This window comes from Juglans microcarpa x Juglans regia, chromosome 5D, assembly GCF_004785595.1.
Source record: "Juglans microcarpa x Juglans regia isolate MS1-56 chromosome 5D, Jm3101_v1.0, whole genome shotgun sequence".
Taxonomy (NCBI): Eukaryota; Viridiplantae; Streptophyta; class Magnoliopsida; order Fagales; family Juglandaceae; genus Juglans; species Juglans microcarpa x Juglans regia.
Window position 1 is genome coordinate 6,031,961 of NC_054602.1, and position 21,393 is coordinate 6,053,353.

At 36.3% G+C, this 21,393-nt stretch overlaps 3 protein-coding genes and 1 pseudogene across 7 annotated transcripts; 3 read left to right on the forward strand and 1 right to left on the reverse strand.

Moving 5' to 3' along the window:
• Window positions 1-154: 154 nt before the first annotated feature.
• On the reverse strand, window positions 155-2,294 carry LOC121263979 (transcription elongation factor 1 homolog). Of its 3 annotated transcripts, none has more exons than XM_041166989.1 (5): window positions 2,189-2,294; window positions 1,491-1,629; window positions 1,083-1,153; window positions 573-594; window positions 155-497 (listed from the first exon to the last, which is right to left on the reverse strand). In XM_041166989.1, the coding sequence occupies exons 2-5, from the start codon at window positions 1,601-1,603 to the stop codon at window positions 437-439; spliced, it is 267 nt and encodes an 88-aa protein (XP_041022923.1). In that variant the 5' UTR covers window positions 1,604-1,629; window positions 2,189-2,294; the 3' UTR covers window positions 155-436. The 3 variants fall into 3 exon arrangements, with proteins under 3 accessions (XP_041022923.1, XP_041022926.1, XP_041022924.1); XM_041166992.1 differs by having other exon boundaries at window positions 2,073-2,288; XM_041166990.1 differs by lacking the exon at window positions 2,189-2,294 and adding an exon at window positions 1,847-2,060.
• Window positions 2,295-2,401: 107 nt separating this feature from the next.
• On the forward strand, window positions 2,402-9,170 carry LOC121265991. Of its 2 annotated transcripts, none has more exons than XM_041169676.1 (8): window positions 2,402-2,950; window positions 4,243-4,446; window positions 4,587-5,081; window positions 5,503-5,613; window positions 6,539-6,727; window positions 7,610-7,834; window positions 8,486-8,606; window positions 8,724-9,170. In XM_041169676.1, exons 1-8 carry the CDS (start codon window positions 2,537-2,539, stop codon window positions 8,834-8,836), a joined length of 1,872 nt encoding a protein of 623 aa, XP_041025610.1. In that variant the 5' UTR covers window positions 2,402-2,536; the 3' UTR covers window positions 8,837-9,170. The 2 variants fall into 2 exon arrangements, with proteins under 2 accessions (XP_041025610.1, XP_041025611.1); XM_041169677.1 differs by having other exon boundaries at window positions 4,590-5,081.
• Window positions 9,171-9,704: 534 nt separating this feature from the next.
• Window positions 9,705-11,696, forward strand: LOC121265993 (cyanidin 3-O-galactoside 2''-O-xylosyltransferase FGGT1). Of its 2 annotated transcripts, none has more exons than XM_041169678.1 (2): window positions 9,705-9,976; window positions 10,151-11,696. In XM_041169678.1, exon 2 carries the CDS (start codon window positions 10,227-10,229, stop codon window positions 11,604-11,606), a length of 1,380 nt encoding a protein of 459 aa, XP_041025612.1. In that variant the 5' UTR covers window positions 9,705-9,976; window positions 10,151-10,226; the 3' UTR covers window positions 11,607-11,696. The 2 variants fall into 2 exon arrangements, with proteins under 2 accessions (XP_041025612.1, XP_041025613.1); XM_041169679.1 differs by having other exon boundaries at window positions 10,222-11,696.
• Window positions 11,697-16,862: 5,166 nt separating this feature from the next.
• Window positions 16,863-20,709, forward strand: LOC121266232 (annotated as a pseudogene).
• The last annotated feature ends 684 nt before the right edge of the window (window positions 20,710-21,393 follow it).

The following is a 21,393-nucleotide window of genomic DNA, read 5'->3' on the forward strand; positions in this document are numbered from 1 at the left end:
TAAAATGAATTGAAATAAATAAAACATAATTGTTAGTGTATCACTATCCTTCGCTAAAGCTTCAACATAACTGGAGGTAAAATGCTGTTACATACAAAAAGACCCAACAAGCATTGTTGAGGGCCCGCTCTTATCACAGAAAAACCAAAGACGCGAACAAAAATCCAAGCTACACATTTATCATACATCACAATATATCAGCACATAAATCTGAAGTATTACAGCACAATGCATGGGAGCATTTGATATTTGGATCACCTACGTAGGACACATTCCTAATGTGGTTACCTTGAAATGCTTACAAATTATTCTCTCACACTAACACGGAATTAGATACCATGTGTCAAGAGTATTAAAACTAAGATAGTCCCTGGCTCGGTTATTAATAGCTACTCCAGCACTGGAACTAGTGTTCAAAGGCATCTGGTCTTTCATCCTAAGCACCGTCGTCTTCAAGGTTATTAACCCGTTCACATTCGTCAATCCATTCACTATATCTACATTCACATCTTCAATGTTAGAGAGAGAGAGAGAGAGAGAGAGAGAGAGAGAGAGAGAGAAATTGCACTTACATGTCAATGGGCTCAGTCAAAGCTGCAAAAACACGACAAACCGTGAGAATCAATTCAGTTATAATCTTTAGTGATCAAATTGACATTTTAGCTTTCATATTTCCACCACAACCTCTAATAAATTTACGATATTATAAGTCAGCATAACATCATGATGATATTCATCAAACAGATATTCCCATTCATCACCCTCTTATACTATACCTGGGGTATTACAGTCTCTTCCACTAAAATGACAGCATTCTCGCCAAGTTATTCCATTGTAAATTGCACAACTCAAGTACCATACTTCTGTCTTGGGGTTGGTTTGTAACGACCTAAAGAAAACTCAAGTCACATCTTAGCCGCTTGAAACGATGAGAAAAGGTAAGAATTTCTAATGTGGAATCTCATTTACCGCCCTCTAATATTAAACCAAGTATTCCAGGATATCTCCTGTGAACCTGGATGGTGCCATTTTTTCTCATTAATAAATTATCTCACTCAGAAAAAAATGGCTTTCCAAATCACCTGTGACGTTGGTACTGAAGCTCTCTTGACATATTCTGCAGGAGGCTTCCCCAATCAAGTTCTTCATATCACTGAAACAAGATACATTCCATAAGTAAGAACAAAACTGTGGAATCTGCAACCTTAAAATATGGTATAAACCTTAAAAAAATGTTCATTCACATGTCCTTCCACAACATAATCAGGGTTACATGAGCAACTTTCACTAGATCTACACAACTCTGTGATACAGGAACATGTTGTCAAAAATACAAATGAGAGAGAGATAATTTGTTGTCAACAGTCTTGATGTCCAACATATCCAGTAGACAGAATAAGATATTTGGGCCGTCTAAGAGCCTCTCAAATTTTGTCATCGGTTTCATAAGATATTCACAGATTATACATGAAAATTACATGTAAACTCACATGCGGCATTCAACGCAGGTTCCATGGTTGCAGAAAGGACAGCTAAAGACGGTGTCAAGCTTGTCCATCCGCTTCTTAGGTGGTGGCTTTGATCTGGATTTCCTCTTCCCCATACCTCAAAATCCTTGTTCCAAAATCACTGTCATTATTATAAGCAAGCCAGCCCATTATCAACATAAAAAATTAAAACAGAAAAAGAAAAAAACAGTTGCATTCAATTCTAATATATTTGAAAGAAAAACAGCATAAATACTCGAAACAACTTTTCACACTTCAGCAGCATCGAAATCCTTCAAACAAAAACAAAATTCAACACTGAATAAATATTACCCGCAAGCAACAGGAAAACTACGTACTTTTTAAAATTCTTTTTTCAGAACGATGAAAAACTCACAAGACATAATAAAAAGACCATTACAACTACTAACGCGAACAAACAAAATCCCAGGTCCAACAGGAACTGGACCTAAGCCAAACCGACCAAAGAAAATCAGCTCCCTGTCAATTTCATAGTAAAAACATACATAAGTTGTTTCCTGATAAACGCAAAGAAAAGAAAACAATCAAGAATTCAAATCATACGGTTTTACCAAACCGAAAGGGGAAAAACACCCGCAACATGCCACTTTTCCCTACAATCAAACAAAAAGATAGATATAAAGCTAATCGAGACCATAATGACCAATACAAAAGCGTACCAAACTGTTTGGGAGGCTGATTCGCAAGCAGAAACCCTAATCTTCACGTAGGTAGAGAGTCTCCAAAAATCTGCAAGATTGATGATGGCGTATTTGATATTTCCAGGTATCAGATATTTACAGCCACGGGAGTACAGCGTTATCACAGACGTACACGGCACGGCATTGAAACGACATCGTCTATACATAAGAAATTTTTCATTCCTTTAAGAACGGCGACGTACAGAGAAATTGCGTCATGTTGTTTCAACTTCGGAGGGACTCCCTCAATACCCCCATCTTCTCGCTGAATAACCCCTAATCCTAAACCCCTTCCAACCCAGACCTCAAAAACCTAGAAAACAACCAATGCCAGTCCTTCAATCACTCTCTCATCTCAATCCTTTGGTTCCCGTTCGCCCTCGCACTCTCTTTCCAAAGCCCCTGAATTTTGTTACCAAACTACGCCTCAAAACCCCCGGAAATGCCCTCCCTGTACTCTCTTGCTCTTCTCCCAAGTCCCTCCCAGCCACCGAGCAAGAAGTCCTCCAAGCCGTCGTGGAGTCCGACGAGAAGACACTCCCGTGCGTGAGAACCTACGAGAACAACTTGGCTCGGCTGACTCTCGTCGGATCCGTAGACCTCGAGCAGGCCTTGACGGCGGCTGCGGCAGACGGCGGTGAAGCTGCCGCCGAGCACATCGATTCCGGGGTGCCTGCTATGGTCGTCGAGACTGTATTTCCTGGCCCTTCGGACAAGCGCAGCACCGTCTCTACCCGGCTGGTCCGTTCAATTTCCATGCCTTTTGAGCTTCTCTATATTTCTATCGGATTATCCTCAGATAGTGAATCTTATTACTTCCTGTCATATCATAGTGATATTACCGAGTACTCTTTGAGCTTGCCCAAAATTTGATGCTCTTAAGAATTTTGAATAATATAGGATCATAAAGAAGTATAGTTCTTAATGCGTATAATTGAGCTCCGCTTGTGCAGGTTATCCATTTAAGTCATAATATCTGTTAAAACTTTTACGGGACAGGCTTGCAGTGCATACAACGAGAGAATAAAGACCATTACCTTGTTTCCTTCCAACCAAGGCAGGGTTTGTAGGGGTGGGGGCTTTATATACGTCCTAATTTTTAGATGACATACAATTTGCTGTTTTTTTAATATAAAAATTACCCGACTACCAACAACATGATTAGAGCTGTAATAAAGTTAAAAGCGGCGCCAGAATAGTTAGTTCATGACTGAATCTCTCATTAGGGAATTTTGGGTTGTATGACAAACTGCCAGTATGTCCTACCGAAATGGGAATTTTGTTTTTTGGTTTGAGTAGGTCTTCTTGTTGATTGGTTATTGCTTAAGTTCTAAGTTCTGCTGCATACTTGGCGACCTTAAAAAACTCCAGCTTTCAATTTTTAAAAGTAAGGAAAGGCACAATGCAATAACTCCTTGCCGAGGGCTTGTGCACCATTGGGATTAGTCAGGACGCTGTTCCTAGACATCCGGTGCCAATCAAACAAAAAAGTAGGCATTAATGCAATGGGATATGATTGTGATACCCCATTCTGATAAATGATAAAGTTAGGTGGTGTATGAGATCCTACATTGTTTGGGAATGAGAAGTTCTTGCTTGTTGTAATGTTCCAATGAGACTCCAATTATATCGTTGACTAGTCCTTTTGGAGTATAGGCCACGTGGCTTAGGCCTTCTATTGGGGTGTTACAAATGGTATCAGAGCCTATCCCAACCAGAAATGTGGGACTTGAGTTGTGCCACCTACGACAGACGGACTCGACGAGGATGTTGGGAATGTAAGGGGGGAGATTGTGATACCTCATATTGAATGATAAGTGATAAGGGTATGTAGTGTATAGGATCCCACATTGTTTGGGAATGAGAAATTCTTGCTCTTTATATTGGTTCCAATGGAGCTCTAATTGTATCATTGACTAGTCCTTTTAGAGTATAGGCCACGTGGCTTGGCTTTTCCTCTGGGGTGTTACAACATCGTTTGAAATCGTTTGTTGAAAAGTTCTCTAAACCTATTTTTTAATTTTATTCATCAGTTTTTGCCAGCTAGGAGAGTTAAAGAAAAAGCCAAAAAGCTTAGAAGGTCTATCTCCAAAGATATGCTCGAAAGCACTACATCAAGGAACATACTGGCCATGACATTTAGGCAAGTAGTTTTGCAGCAGATTTACAACTTTGAACTGGTGGTTTTTAGTCCTGGCTCAGAAAGAAATATGAAGGATCTTGAAAACCCAAGAGAGGTTTGTAATCCTTCCTTATTACTCGTATCTTTTGGCATCTGCATCGCAAATTCATAGATTGTAATACCATATAAATATGTCTGTCCTGCAGGTGCCATATGATACTGATAGGTTCAGTTCTCTTATGCCTTTCGTATCAGCAGGTCCTTGAATCTTTTAGCCTCACCTCATCAGATGAAAGAGTTATCTCTGTACTTGCAGAAGCCTTTTGCATTTCTGCTCTTCAAAGCAATGAAAGACATTTCCTTGATAACATATTGGGCAATACTTCAAGTAATTTCTTCCGTTGGTTTCGAAAGCCCAGAAGGGTTGCATCAAAAGATTCTTCAGTCATCATATACAAATTATTTGAGGATGAGATAATTGAAAATGCCAAGATTCTGCTGGAAAAGTTTAATTCAACGAAGAGTAACCTTAAGCCCCAGGAAACAGAATCAAAGCACTATTGGTGGATGCCATCAGGACACGTGGAATTGGAAAAGATTGGTGGTCCTGAGTTCGGTGCTTGGACAAGTGAGTATATCCCTGCTTATAAGCTACAAATTGACGCTGATAGACTCAACACTATTGATTTCAAGGGCTGGAAAAATTGTGAACAGAATCGGTGGGAAGTGCTTCTTACCCACTCCCAAATGGTATGCCATTCATTTATTAACTGTTTGGGTTTTAGGATTTGCATAGTGCTTCATTCCTATTGTGCAGATCTAGGAATTTTATATATGTTGAATTGTCCATGTACCATTTGAGGTCTCCAGCCTTTTTTTTCACTATTACTTATTCACAATTTATTTTCAATGTACGTGATTTAAAGCCCTCCCCATCACACACGCACCCTAAAAAAAAGTACAGTCCCAGGTGGGTTGGGGCAGAGGGATGAAGCCAAACTTGTAATAAACATTTACAAGGGTTAGTTTTATTAAAATTGTTTTATCAGCAGTCAGTTGAACCATATTTGATTGAGTGTTTTTTTTTTTTTTTTTTTTTTTTTTTTTTTTTTTTTTTTTTTTATAGCATTGATTATTTTTCAGTTTTGATCCTAGCTTATAAACTTTGCAGGTTGGATTGGCTGAAACTTTAGATATGTACTACGAAGATGTTTACTCACTGCCCAATAAACAGCTATCATGTGGCGTGGTTGCAAGTTTTGCAAACTTGTCCAACAAAAAGGTATTTGATCAATTTTCTTTTCCACATTGGCTCTTGGTTGATATAACACTTGGGCCCTTGGCTTTACATGGCTTGCTGGCCACTATGAGCAAGGGTTTTCTTGTCCTTCTTAATGAGAAAATTATCTTAATGTAGTCCAAAACTAAGGTAGTTGGGGTTCTGAAAATTTTAAAATTTAAGAATCAATTAGAAGAAGTGACATGTTTGAAAATTGACATGAAATGAATACTTCGTGATTTTGCTTAAAGTTCAATTGGTCTTGGTGGTATGCTCCCTTTAGGTCCAAGGTTCAAATCTCACTATGTGCAAACAATCTCTAGGGATCATCGGACTGGGGGATTTTCCCCTTGAATTACCCGAGGTGCACTTGCGGGAAACTCCTTGCTGAGGGCTTGTGCACCTCCGGGATTAGTCAGGATGTTGTTCTTGGACACCCGGTGCCAATAAAAAAAAAGTTGCTTAAAGTTCAAGAAGATTCACATCTTAACTTTTTCATGAATCATTTGTTTAACAATTGTTCATGATATGATTTATGGAAAAAACAATTGTTTTTTATATGTTTGGTTTGGAACATCCAAGGAGTGGTACCTATTTGGGACATCCTGATAGATATGGAGAATCTTTACTTGAGCTTATACTACAGTTAAATTGCAATCTCTTAGTGGTTCTGTCTTTTTTACTAATACTTTTTGTCTGTAACCAAATGACTCCTTGTCAGTATCATTCATTGGGGACTTGGTACTGACTCATTTCACCAAAACCTTTATCCTAATTCCCAACTAGTTGGGCCTGGGGTAATTCGTGGTATCTTGTTACAGAAAAGCTGTGCTTGATCTCTGCCATTTGATTCAGTTGAAATGAGTATTTGTTTAATTCAGTCGAGTTTTGTTCATTGGCATGGGATAATTGGTTCCTTGACTTGCAGAGGAGCTCTTCTTTTTTCAAACTGCTGTCTTTTAGTCTTGCAACTGGAGTTTTTCTGGTTATAATCAGTGCTCTCGGTCAACTTGGTTTGCCTTATCTAAGCAAAGGAGGAACTTACCGTGTAGAAGATGGATCTCTTCCATCATCTGAAGTTGACTATGCACTAAACATGTCTCTGGATGCTACAGAGGTATTTATGCATTTCGAACATTGTATCTTTTAATCAATTAAATATAGTTTACACTGAGGAAATTTTGTCTGTTAACTAGTTTAGTTATTTTACTTAAAAAAAAGTTATTTTGGCTTCAACTTGTAACAGCACGTGGGAGTTTAGAAGAAATTAGCATGTGAGGCTGTAGAAGAATGAGAAGCAAGGAGCTCGGTTAACAGTTATCTTGAAAGTGCACTGAATATATAGCAATTCTTGTGCCTATGGAACAACCCAAGAAAAGCCTAGGCCACATATGGGCCTATACACTATAAAATGACTTGTCATGATTATAATTGGAGCCATTAGAATCATTATAAAGGGCAAGAGTTTGTCCCTCGCAAGCAATGTAGGTTCTCAATTATCACCTTCCTACTCTCAATCCTAGGTATTACAATTTCTCCCCCTTAAATTCTTGAAGTCCTCGTCAAGCCAAGCCATCATAAGTGGTGCTCAAGTCCCACACTTCCGGTAGACTGACTCTAATTACCATTTGTAATAACCCAAGGGAAAGCCCAAGCCGCATCTGCTGATTATTAATATTCTATCATTTGTAATGAACTTTATTGTTGGTATGGGTTGACGATGCTTGATGGATCCATAGAAATGACATAAAATCGCTATTCAGTTGAGGACTTGGTAGTGCCCTTTTACTTATAAAAAAAAGACTTGGTAGTGCCCTTTTGTTAAATCATGTTTGTACATACTGCACCCCTATTACTAATGACTTTAGGAATTATATCTACATATGTAACCAGTGCTTTAGTGCTGTTATTAAAGATTCACATTTTTCTTTCTTGTTATACCCTGAATTATAATTTTGATTCTCCTCAAAAGGTTTAATTGTAAACTTCATTTGGATAGTTGGAAGCATTTTGCATCTCAATTGTCAAAAAGATGACGGATGCTTATGGTTGGCCCGGGGATATATTGACAGAAACAAGCATTGGTGCCTGGACTGGGGAACTACCACCCTACCTGAGGATGGTCAGTGAAGCTGATTCCATTGGTGAAGGCATTTCAGCTGCTGCTTTAGAGAAAATTGATGCTGAAATGAAAATTTCTGCACAGTATATTGCTAGTTATCAGGTAAACACAAACTGCTCGTATTATGTTTGCTTTATTTCTTGCACTCTGTGTCACAGAAGTAATAATACAATGCAGGAGAAGCATAAGCCTACACAATTTTCTGATCCCAGTATCCTCACGCATAACATCTTTCTGTTCCCTGGGTGAGGATACTGGAAGAATACATAATTGCTGTTTTGAGTCTGTATAAATCATTTGCAAATGCTGAGAACAGAGAAGAAAATTAAGGACATTGAGGGAAATGTGCAAATCCCATGGGTTTCTCTAGACTGGTTTATTGGTCTAGCTGGCTGTGATATTAATCTGATTTAATGGACTGCTTTCCTTATTGCACCAAGCAAAGCGCAAGCGTTGCCTGGGACCTGCTGAAAATCTTGTCACCTAATGATATCGTGATTGGTATGGCAGATATAGTTCTTTGAACTTTGATGTAGCATTTGTGCCTTAAATAGGTTTGATCTGGGGGGACCACAGGGGATGACAATATATGTATTCTTGGGTGGCTTTTTTTAATACCATTGAATAATTTTCAAAACTCGGGGGCCTGGCTTCAACGTTGCTCCAGAGTATCTGTATCCTCTTCATTATCTTGTTTTGTGTTGGTGGTATATCACTGTTAATTTGTTCTTTTTCATTTTTGTTGAAATGTAGGTGGTTTTGTCAATTGATGGGAAGATTATTGGGTTTCAACCTTTGAGCAGGGTAGCTATTAATCACTGGGCTGCTAATCCCCTAGCAAAGGAGTTGTATGGGGGTAAAAAACTTTCTCCTGGTAGGTCCAAATTGCGTTTTATCTTTTTACAAAAAGAAAAAAAATCTGTTAGGTCATTGTGTCTGACGCTGCTGCTGAGTTAATATAGCTCGTCATTTTTGGGCTTGTGTCGTGTAGGTTTTGTGGAACCTGGTCTCAAGGTGCATCATCCCAATAAATTAGTTGTGTTAGAATTGCTGGTGTCAGTTAACCCGGATGCCTGCTTTGCTTTGGCCAGGCCATTCAGATGATGTATTGCCTAGTAGTTGTATATGAAGACTACTGCCTCCAGCTTGTCGTTGCCGCCTTATATGGGTTCAACACCAATATACTGGAAATTTACATGTTAGATTAATGGCCACAGGAAAACTTGTGTGAATTTTCTAGCACCAAGAGCTGTTTATGCCCAAGTTCTCTCCGGCATCAGCATCGCCAGGCCTGAGATTTGAAGGAATCGATGGAAGCCTACTTTAGGACAGCTGGGGTTGGCATTCCCATTATACAATTTCTTGTTCATTAATGTAGTCATGGCATAGAATGCTACTGTCACATTGTTTACTAGTCTTATTCCGATGCGTTTATCTTTAATTTCTGACTTGCGAGTTGTTACCGTCCGTTTTTCTCCTTTTGTGGGTCGGGAAGATAATTTGTCCTGATGCAATCGTTTTAACTTTTAACTCAAAACTAGAAAATGATTGGCTGAACTACAAATTTATATCGTATGTCCATATTTGCATGTTTTTGCTTCATCCTCCCTTAGCTTTCTCGATTTCCGCTCCACTCCACTCGCAGCTCAAGATTCTTAATAACGGGTAGGACTTAGGAGAATAATGATTTTGGGCTTGGCCTCTTCTTGGGCCTTACCCGCTCTATTGGGGCCTTGTCAGAATACAATCATTCAAATTCTCCTTCTGATTCTTATGTTTTTTTTTTGGTACTCGATGTCTGGTTTATACAGCCCGTCTTGTGATCATTACGTTATGAGTAGAAGAATAATAACATGAGTGACATGCTTGAGAACGTGCAGCGAGTGGCAAAGGTAACTAACTTCTATGACAATTAAGTAAATAAGTGTTGTATTGGAATTTGTCAAAATAAATGGGTAGGTAGCTTTGTCAAATCCTGTGAATCGAATTAGACGGAGGCTTCACACAAGAGTAGGAGTGCAACGGAAGGCCATCAAAAGTAGCAAACCATCACAACCCGAAGAATAGGACCACTGAAAGATCATGCCAAGAAATCAATCTGATCTTCATTGTTTTACAGTTATAAATTTATGATTTTCAGATCTGGATCTCTCGTGCATGCTGAACATATCCCTTTTTTACTGATTCCGTATTCTCTCTTTCAGATGCACTAGTCTGGCAGCCGGCCATCCCTATATATCTAAGGTTGGTCTTCTTCTCTATCTATTTAAATTGTTGCAAGACATGAGTAAGTAGTACCGATCCAACTCTTTGGTGTCTTTGTTGACGTGTGGTTGCTTAGATTTGATTTATCTTTTCATTTTGACGGGAGCCTAAAATCTCCTTTGTAACAACCTTCTTCGTGATTTAAAATTGCAGGTCTGTAAGTGCTAGATCTCCCTCTTCGTAGTAGGCTAGCTCCGTGACTTGTTAATTAGCTAATTTTGCAGCAAATATGACTATAAGCGACAAAAACCTTCATATAGTCATGTACCCGTGGTTTGCCATGGGCCACCTAACCGCATTCCTCCACAGCTCCAACAAACTTGCTGAGAGAGGCCACAGAATCTCTTTCTTCCTCCCAACCAAAACTCAACCAAAGCTTGAGCCTTTCAATCTGCATAAAGACCTCATTTCGTTCATCCCAATTACCGTTCCACAGGTGGATGGCCTTCCGCCCTGTACCGAAACAACCGCAGATGTTCCTTTCTCATTGCATTCCCTCCTCATGACTGCCATGGATCTTACTGAACCCACAATTGAAGCCTCTCTTCGTGACCTCCAACCCCATTTCATATTTTATGATTTCACTCACTGGGTACCAGCGTTGGCACACCGACTGGGCATCAAGGCTATACATCATTGCACTATTAGTCCAGCGTCCGTTGGTTATTTGTTGAGCCCAGAAAGAAAACTTGATGAAAAACCTTTAACAGAGGCTGATCTTAAGGCACCTCCGCCAAGTTTCCCACCTTCTTCGATCAAGCTTCGCGCCCATGAGGCCCGAGAACTAACGTTCGCAACTATGAAAGAATATGGCCATCGTATATCTTTCGTGGAACGCCTTATGTTCTCTTGCAGAGATTGTGACGCGCTTAGTTTTAGAAGTTGTAGGGAGATGGAAGGGCCGTACTTTGAATATATTGAAGGACAGTTTAGAAAACCTGTGATTCTTGCAGGGCCTATAGTGCCTGAACCACCAACCTCATCATTACAAGAGAAATGGGCAAAGTGGCTGGATGGTTTCCATGCCAAAACCGTGATATTCTGTGCATTTGGAAGCGAATGCATTTTAAAGAAGGATCAGTTTCACGAACTGGTTTCGGGTATAGAACAATCAGGTATGCCATTTCTCGCTGCCTTGAAACCACCAATGGGGGTTGAAACGATTGAGTCTGCATTGCCGAAAGGGTTTGAAGAGAGGGTAAAGGGAAGAGGGGTTGTTCACGGGGGTTGGATTCAGCAGCAGTTGATTCTGAGGCACCCTTCTGTGGGGTGCTTCGTGACGCATTGCGGATCAGGTTCTTTATCCGAAGCCATGGTGAGTGAGTGCCAGTTAGTGTTTCTGCCACACGTTGGGGATCAAATCATCAATGCGAGGCTGATGAGCGGAGATTTAAAAGTCGGAGTTGAGGTTGAAAAGGGTGAAGAAGACGGGCTGTTTACAAGGGAGGGTGTGCGCCAGGCAGTGAGGGCTGTAATGGATGATGATAGTAAGGTGGGGAAGGAGGTGAGAACCAACCATGCAAAATGGAGAGAGTTCTTGTTGAGCGAAGGGCTTGAGAAGTCCTACACTGACGATTTTGTTCAAAGGCTGTATTCTCTGCTCAAATGACTTTATTGCAACCCAAGATATAGATAGTAATATTAATCATTATATCTTGATAGTGAATAATGATTAAGTAATTTAATTCCCGATTTGATGATCTTATGTGCTCTGGTCTTTCTTACCTTCTGATTCCTAAACCGCTACGTCCATATAATTCTTTTTTAATGAACAATTACATCAAGCCATGGGAGATGATCGTGGGGTTTTAACTTTCTAGTACATAAATATAAAAAATAAATGGCTATCTAACTATAAATAGTAATTTTTGTTATTTTTTCGTTAATTTTTTTTGTTTTTCCGTTATGTCCATTAAGTCTTGTTTTATCAAAAGGCCCTTAAAACTCTTGATCATTTGACGTTTAGCTCTCTTGTAGAATTTAATGAAGGATCATATTTTACCAAAAAGTCCTTAAGACCCTTGACCATTTGACGTGTAACTCTATTGTAGAATTTAATGAAAGATCATGTTTTATCAAAAGGCCTTTAATAGCCCTGCGGCGCACATGAATTGACGCGTCACTTTTTCATGTCCTTTTTATTCTGATAGTGTACTCATTTTCCTTTCTTTTTGTTTCAATTTTTTTTAAAATAAAAAAATTGAAATGACTTTACTCTTTAGAACAGAAACGCTTTAGAACATTCTCATTGTAAAATTCAACTTTAAGTAAATTTAACTAATAAAATACTTAAAACACTCAATATATATTATTAATTATTAATTTAATTAGAATATAATTATTATTAATATTTTAATTAGTAGAACTATAAAATGTGATAAAATTAAAAATTGAAAAAATTATTATATTAAAAAATTTTTATTATTATATAGAAAGTAAATAGATAATCCAATATGGATGCAGACCAATGCTTATATTTTGCTGAAGTATAACTTTTTTTTTAATCTTGATTTTGACTTTCTTTAACATTCTATTTTCTTTTTCCAGATAAATAAGCTACTGAATTTTTCAATTTTTTTCTTTTTATTTTATTTAAATCATTATGTCATATGTACTCTGGGGCTAATGCACCCCCTAGTGTGTGTTTGTGTGTATATATATATATAGATATATATTTGCAACTACCATGATCAATGATGGAAGATTTAAAGCTGAATTTTTTGGTTTATTTAACCAAAGAGAAAGTCCATTTACAACTGTCGAGGGAAACCGCGTCCCACGTGGCCAAATAGAAACAACGACGTTTCTATCTTCTTCCGTCTTCCTTTTTTTATCATTTGTAAGTCCTAGCGATAGCAGGGAGGAAGAGCTCGATCCATTGGACCATGGTCATGCTCTGCAGCTTCAACGTCCATTTGGAGAAAACTACAATCGGATATGAAGTAGAAGATGAAGATGACGACGACGTGCGGGGGTGCTGCAATGGAATGATCTTCATGGACCGAGTTGACGTCGGCATCAAGTAGTTTGACTTTCATCGGATCCAGCCATGCCATCGTTCGAGAAGCTCCACCCCGGCGACAGACAACGCTAACAAGTTATGGAAGGCTGAAGAATGGAAGACCCTAGTTTTTCATCACCTATATTCTCTCATTTATGCTTTTCTTGCATTTTTTGTTCTTATTTTCACAGTATACCCAAAACACTTTGTGCTTATAAAAATCGTCTAAAAGTTCAAAGAAGCTCTTCTAACATGATACGGAAGGAACTCTTCCAGAGAGAATGGGCATTAGAGAATTTTCTCCCAAGGAATCTAAATTTCTTCCATGATAGGAGCAAAATCGCAGACCCAAAATCGTAGCTTTTCTTCTAGACCATTTTTTTTCTTCCAAACCTTTTAAATGCTCCAAAATGAGGAAGAGAAAATAAGAAGGTGATGGAAGCAAAATCGCAGAACACAATGGGAAGAGAATTTAAAAGGTGATGCAATTTTAAAAGTTGCCTTGCCCTCGTTCTCATTGAACTCTGGTTAAACATTGTGTTCTAGAGCTTTTGATGGTGAAAGAGAAAATGAGAAGGTGATGGGAGCAAATTGCAAGAATCTGACGATTTTTCTTTTAATGTATGGCTGAGTGGATTATCCCACGGTTTCGCGCGTCGATTGTCCCTAACAGAATTGTTTTTTTTAATATATTAGCTGACATGGCTCTGATTACTCCACAGTTTTGCGCGTTGATTGTTCCTAGCAGAATTGATCATCAAAAACAAAAACAACTTAAAAGTAAAGGTGAAATGAAATATCAGTAAAATCTATAATATTTATAGTTTGAGTGAATTGCTTTAATAGTATTAAATATTTAAGAAATGTTATGACGCTCTTATTATGAGTCTATCTTTATCTTAATTGTTCTAGATAGAAACCTTACTGTTTGAAAATTTTTTGATTTACAAGTGTTAGAAAGATGAGTAATACTAAATATAATTATAAGTTATGCAAGTACCGACACTTATTTTAAAAAATAGTGGGAGAAGTATTAAAAATTTATTTTTTTTCATCTGAATTTTATATTTACTTACTTTGTTTAAAATGGATGCGCGATACATTGCTATAAAATACCTCTATTGTATCAACGATCTTTTCTTTCGGCCATCCGGCATCAAATTTCTTTTTGCCCATGGACTTAAGGGTTGTTGATCCTGCCATCACTCATTTTAGCCCATCACCAATAACTACAGATCAGGAAATTAGTAGTTATTGTGGTTGCAACTGCAGCCCATTATGCAGTTTAATTGGGCCTCATTTTTGCTCAAAGCACGTCTTTCTGGTCTCATCCTTTGATCCAAAATTAATTGGGGCCTTCCAACCTGGATTTTGCCATCCCAAACCCAATAAAAAGTAGCGAAAGAAATCATGGGTACTCTTACATAGTCGGCTTTTAACTTGTTTTCAATAAGGATATTGCTACATTCACAGAAAATAAAAATAAAAAATTATATAAAAATAATCTCATAAATTAATATAATTTTATTAAATTTATGAGATCTACTTTATATTAAATGTAAATTTATAATCTAACGAACCACATCAAGTCAAGTCAATTTGTGAGATTATTTTTGTATAATCTATTTGTGACTAGAGTATTCAATAATCTTCTTGGACAATATACGCTATATTTAACGATAATCGTTAGATTTGTTAGATCTATTTTATAATAAAAATAATTTTATAATTTGATAAATCACATCAAATTACGTTAGATTGATTTTGTATAATCTCTTTATATCTAGAGGATTTCCCGTTAAACAATAGCAATTAGGGAATTGAGAACAGTGAATATAGATTCATGTTTCTTAAGGATTATATTTCCTTTTGGTTCGATGTCTCTATCTTTAAAATTCGAAGGTAATAGTTTCAAAAAAAATAAAAAAAATCGAAGGTAAAGTTCATACGTTCCATTTTTAAATCATTAGATCCAACAAATGACTAACGCTGTTAACATAATGGCGGCTTCAATCTTGGCCAAATGCCGCCGCCATTTTCCTGTTCACGTCCATCTTACTGGCGTGCTACTTTGGAACATTCGTAATCGACTCAACTCTAGCTAAATTTTCTAAGTTGCACACAAATTTACTATAATAGACTTAGAGTGTGTCTGAGTTGAGTTGTGATGATAAAATATTGTTAGAATATTATTTTTTAATATTATTATTATTTTAAAATTTGAAAAAGTTGAATTGTTTATTATATTTTGTATTGGAATTTGAAAAAGTTGTAATGTTGAATTGAGATGAGTTGAGGTGAGTTTGGTAACCAAACGCACCCTTAATAAATAAATAGTAATTTTAGTCTAAGTTTTATTATAATATCTCATATGATAAGAATAAAAGTAGGTGATGTATTAGATCTCATATTAATTTAAAAGAATAAATTATTACTCTTTATAAGATTCTAATAAGGTTCCAATTGTATTATTGACTAGTATGTATATATATTATATATGAGTCAATATTCATAACCTAACTCATTTAATTCAATTATATATTAGATGATCCAATTCTAACATGTTAAATTGCGTTGGATTCAGATTGAAATCTTAGGTGATCATGTTAGAAATTATCAACCTGACAAGTGGAAGATGACTCATCGTGAAAGACTTGTAACGAGAATGCCTCCTATCAAGTTCAACAGAGAGAGCATGTGCACTAGCTACATAGTTTGCACTCATGTTAAGTTGTGAACTACCACGTAATCAGTTTGTAGGTGCCATGCCCCAGTTTCATATCACGCCCATGAAACACATGACAATGGGAAACATGCCGTCCAGACATTCTCAAAAAAAGACAATCTTCCCTTAGTTAACATCATATGAAGAGATCTTGATATAATATTATGCTGCTAACAAATAAAACTCATAATTTTTACATGAGTTTGAGTGGTTTAGGTTGCATTTAGGTAGTAATGTGATTTCAAATATTCTGTGAATAGTAATGAAAAAGTAATAAAGTAATGATAGAATATTGAAAAGTAGTGAATAATAATAAAAAGTAAGTGAAAGTAATAATAAAATAATAAATAGTAGTGGAGTATCCACTACCCAAACTAGCCTTTAATCTACAGCTAGGTAGTGGATTTCACATTGATGTTATTCTAAGATCATAGTCTAATTAATTATACATGGGGGTCATATTGGGTGAAAAAGAAAATTAAAATATTAATGAATTGTGATTAATCAACATTAGCCTCATTTTTTTGCCCAAAAAGGAGAGAGTATATATTGTAATGCAATAAAAAAAAAAGTATATTAGGAAGAATGGTCAGTAATTAAGAGGAGATTTATGAACAACATATCCCCACAAAAGAAGCTTATGAATACTATTTTTGTCCGTTTATTAAATATCATTTGAATTTCAATTATTTTATTTGACCGTAGCCGTCTTTTCTTTATTTTTTAGAAAAATTTTATTTAGGTAGAAACGAAACCAGTTATGGGCTTGAGGTGGTCGAGGCCCAAACCCATTGGAAACAAGTGGATGGGTCAGAACGGGTCCGGGTTTTGCGGTCACAGTCACAGTCAGAGGGAAACTCTATTGCCCGTCCGAGCAGTCACGCCCGGGAATTACCCTCCACTTCACGCCGTCGTCATCTACAAGTGGAACTCCTCAAACTCCTAATCCTGAAGGCTGAAAGACCTAGGAATCTACTTCTTGCTCAAACAAGTCCCACAAATATATATACACATACGCGCACACGGACTGGGTAGAATAATCCAAAGAACCTCAAGATAAAGAGTAGCTTCTCATCGAATCGGCTTCTGAGCGGTAATCATCACCAACTACTGACTTTTAATTTTTGACTTTTGACACGATGGGACGAGGAAAGTTCAAGAACAAGCCCACTGGAAAGCGCCAGTTCTCGACTCCAGAAGAGATGCGTAAGCACTGAGCTTCGTTTAGTTTATAAAATATCTTAACTCATCTTGATTTATTATTATAATTTTTTTAAATTTTAATATAAAATATAATAAATAATTCAAATTTTTTAAATTTTAAAATAATAATAATATTAAAAAATAATATTTTATTATCTCAACTTAACTCAACTCAACATCTAAATATAATTAAAAAACCCTAATTTCTCTTCTCCGTTTTGTTCCCAAGAAAGGTTTGTTTTTAGTATGATTAGAATATTTCTAGCGTTGAATTATGTTTTTTTTTATGTACACAATAATAATAATAAAAAAAGAACTCTGGTTTCTCAGCTACCAACTAGGAAATTTGATATTTTTAAGTGAATTCCTTAATTTTTTCTGGGTTTTATATCTGGCTTGAGCAGGTGATTGGGTGGTTTCCTCAATATTGGAATTGAATTTGACCATTTGACTCCTCAGCATTAGTATTGAATTGGCCATCCTATTTTTTAAATTTTAATTAATATGTAACTTTTTTACCTTTAACTAATCATTCAAAACTTGAAATCTACATTAGATTAGTCATCACACTCTCTATAATAATAAAATATTATTATTTATATTATTTTATTTTATTTTCATAATCTTCGATAACCTCCAACAAATCATATTCATTTTTATTTTCACAATCTAACAATTTATAATATAATAATCTCATATGTATATAGATGGTAAAATCTCACATCAATAAAAATCTCATATCTATAATATAATAATCTCAAAAAATACTTTTAAACTTGCTATAGTTTTTTTCATATTTGAAAAGAAGAATAAATTTACTGTAGCTAATAGTTTGGATGAAAACAATTTAACTAATTCAATGTGGAACAAATATGGATGATATTTGTTAAATTTGAAGATGAAAAGATATTTAACTAATCCAATGCCAATACTAGCGTATTTCGCTTCAATGTCTGTTTCTAAATGATTGAACTGACTTTAATGATTTGGTTGGTGGATAAAAATTATATCAAATTTATTCTAGTAGTTATCGTGTAATAATGGAGAGATGATATTTGCAGTAATAGAGTGTGCAAACCATGCTCAATTCCTTTGTAAAAAGTGAGTAAATGCGGGATCCATATGAAAAAAATTAATTTTTAAATAGTAGACCTTACTATTTTTTAAAATGATTGTGTGATTCTTACGCACTCTACGACTAGCATTACTTGCCATTATTGCTGCCTGCTAAGGATTGCTGATAATTTTCTAAATATTAGCTGGAGTGGGAGTGGAATACAAGCTTTGAATATGATGATCATATTCAAGAAGCATTCTCGAGTGAGATAACCAAACGGTAATATGATTTTTGTGATATTTATCAGGTCAATACCAAAATTAGGTAGAAAGAGAGACTGAATTTGTGCTTATGGAATCCGTTGATATTGACATTTGCCACCATTGTTTCCTTACAATTTTTGTGGGTCACCGTACTTTTTTCTGTAGACATCATAGCAAATACAATAATACTCTTTCTTTTTCTGTAGACATCATAGCAAATAAAATAATACTCTCTTAAAGGGTAAATGACTTTTATGTAAGAGTCCCACTTTCATTCTATTCTCGAGAGAGAACGGAGGGAGCAATAGGATAGGAACTAGGAAGTACCCTGTGCATGTGCTTCGCGATATACATGAGCACATGGCATATGGTCACTACAGACGAATGTAATTTGTTTCACATTTTAGGTTGTGTGCGCGGTAGAAAGAAGCATAAATATATGCATGCATATTCATGAGAAATTGAAAGGCTCTAACTTAGTTGATGACTGTATTTTCTTTAATATGAAAATGGAGTTCTTATTTTTTTCCCCACTTTAATTTAAGATGAAGCTAAAAGGAAGTATTTTAATGGCAAATTTTTATGCTTCGTTTGGAAATATATTTATCTCAACTCATTATTACAACTTTTTTAAATTCTAATACAAAATATAATAAACAATTCAATTTTTTTAAATCTCAAAATAATAATAATAATAATAATAATAAATAATATTCTAATAATATTTTATCAACTCAACTCAATTTAACTTAACTCATTTCAACATCCAAATGCACTCTTAGTGTTGCTGACTCCAAACATTTTTTGTTGCGTTCTAATGATTGCAGTTGCTAGTACATCTACACGTCCTCGAACTTTTAGACTGTTCTCTCTCTCTCTCGCTCTCTCTCTCTCTCATATGCATGGACACTTGATTTGTAGTAACACAAATTATGACCAATTTAAAGTGCCCTCAATTCGGCAACTATAAATAGTCTCTTGGTCGGCTCTCCCTTTTGTTTTCTCAGAGTAGTTACTTGTTCTTATGCATAACTCTTGCCTTATACTCGATGGTATCAGCAAGAAGTTGAGCATGAAATGGAAGAACCTGAAGACGAATCTGGAGAAGGAAGAATCTGACGAATCTGTAGGAAAGAACGAAGTTAGTAACGATGACCAATTTTTATGTTGAATTCTTTATTTCCTTGTGTTTTGGGTTGTCTGATTGATGTGTCCTATCAACATGAAATCCATGTCTTTCTCTCCAATAATGTTAGCAGAAGCGGAAAATCCTAATTTGGTAAAGCCAAAGTCCTTGAAAGCTAGAGATCTTGATGTAAGTTCCACCCAATCATCTCATACATTCTTCATTGTTAGTTTTGAAAGAAAAGTAATGTGTTTTTCTCTTGTGCAGTTGGGGAAAACAACTGAACTTTCAAGGCGTGAAAGGTTTGTGAATGGACACTTCCATTCTTCAAGGAGATGATCTATGATCCGTTTCTGGAGTAATTCATTGTCTTTGAAAAAGAGAACTTTGGTTTTCTGTAATTATTTTCTGTCCAATGGTGATAATATCTTGGATAGTAGTTGAACATCACAAAGCTTTAATGGAGTACATACTTCTATTCAATGTTAAAGATTTAGCATGCGAAGCAGTTGTTTTTACCTTGAGTTTTTGTTTATGTTGGACAGAGCAGTTAGAGAAACAGAAGGCTCATGAGCGATATATGAAATTGCAAGAACAGGGGAAAACAGAACAAGCTAGGAAAGATTTAGGTAATTGATCATTATAAACTACTTATTACTTAATCAACTGTGACAGCTTTAAGTGTTTTGTTTTTGTGTTGTGTGTGTGATTGGAAGGCATACCTGTTTTTGCTATACGATAAAACAAATTGGCTTGTAGTATTAATGTTATGGAACTACAAATTAATAAGATTGTATTTATGGTTACAAATACTAATAATGCTTCGGACTTGTCAGACATTGGCCGAATCTTGATGGCCTATTGACAGGACTAAATAGAAGCCTCATGGGTATGGGCATGAAATTTACCAGTTTGTATTACTTTTTAGGGCGTGCCTTCATTATGCCCCTCATGCACGTTAGTAATATAAAAATTTCAACTTTTTTGGTGTTTTCTTTTGGTTTCTCATGCAGAGCGTTTATCCCTTATACGTCAACAAAGGGCAGAAGCTGCCAAAAAGCGAGAAGAAGAAAGGGCTGGTAAGATATTGGGACCTTTATAGGTTGCCTTGTCTTTTGTTTCCTAGTATTTAACGTCTTGAAATTGATAATGTGTCCATTGTTTCAGCCAAGGAACTGAACAAGGCAGAAGCTCGCAAATGACCTCCAGGAAATTGTTATGCCGAAGTTGTGTTGTCCTAGGTTCAAGAAAAATCTACTATTTGTTTAGTTGCTAGTACATTGATAATTGAACATTATTAGTACATATTGATTGTGTAAACAAGTTTTTTCCCTACTTTCGGCTCAGTAATCTGGACATGTTATTTTAAAAGGAAATATAAATCTGTATACAAGATTTCTATACGAATATATATTTGGAACTTTACAGGAGACGTGCATGACCATCGACCATCGTGACGGAACCCCCCTTCACTCTCAACGTAGGTGTTCCTGAAATTGATACCGAGTCGGCATCTTTTCCGACATTCTATGTTTATCTGGAGCAATTTGATGACATGGTGTGCAAATAGAGTTTTTCATTTAAAAAATACAGCTACTTTGCTCTTGGTCTAAGCTTAAAAAATAAATTTAAAAAATCTATTGATCTAGATCAACGTTTTGACATTCCTTATGCGAGAAGTTCTGATGCTTTTATTGGTGTGAAGATGGAGCTCAAAGATTCTCCATGTTTCAGCCACATGAAACAACTGCGGAAATATCTATTACATGCGATTCCTCCTCCCTAACTTTGACATCTTGAGATTAGCATTAGCTCTTCTACCATTTTCCAATCCTGCCGTCTCTCTAGAACTATAAATACCATCTGGTTTTCTGCAGCTGAATAAATATTCTGTAGTCAGACGTCACACACATGGATCATCATCATGTGCAAAGACGACCGTAAACGAGACGCCCTTTATTAGGATATTGTCTATTCCTGGGGAGGCTGCTTTACCGTGGGATTGTCCCGGGGACTTTCGT

Excerpts from the sequence above, each read along its gene's own strand:
- LOC121265991 (XM_041169676.1), top strand. The coding sequence starts at position 2,537 with ATGCCAGTCCTTCAATCACTCTCTCATCTCAATCCTTTGGTTCCCGTT. Across the intron at positions 2,951-4,242 it reads GCACCGTCTCTACCCGGCTG|TTTTTGCCAGCTAGGAGAGT; the intron begins GTCCGTTCAATT and ends TTTATTCATCAG. Across the intron at positions 6,728-7,609 it reads TGTCTCTGGATGCTACAGAG|TTGGAAGCATTTTGCATCTC; the intron begins GTATTTATGCAT and ends TCATTTGGATAG.
- LOC121265993 (XM_041169678.1), top strand. The coding sequence starts at position 10,227 with ATGACTATAAGCGACAAAAACCTTCATATAGTCATGTACCCGTGGTTT.
- LOC121263979 (XM_041166989.1), bottom strand. The coding sequence starts at position 1,603 with ATGGGGAAGAGGAAATCCAGATCAAAGCCACCACCTAAGAAGCGGATG. Across the intron at positions 1,154-1,490 it reads ACCTGCGTTGAATGCCGCAT|TGATATGAAGAACTTGATTG; the intron begins GTGAGTTTACAT and ends ATCTTGTTTCAG. Across the intron at positions 498-572 it reads TTGACTGAGCCCATTGACAT|ATATAGTGAATGGATTGACG; the intron begins GTAAGTGCAATT and ends ATGTGAATGTAG.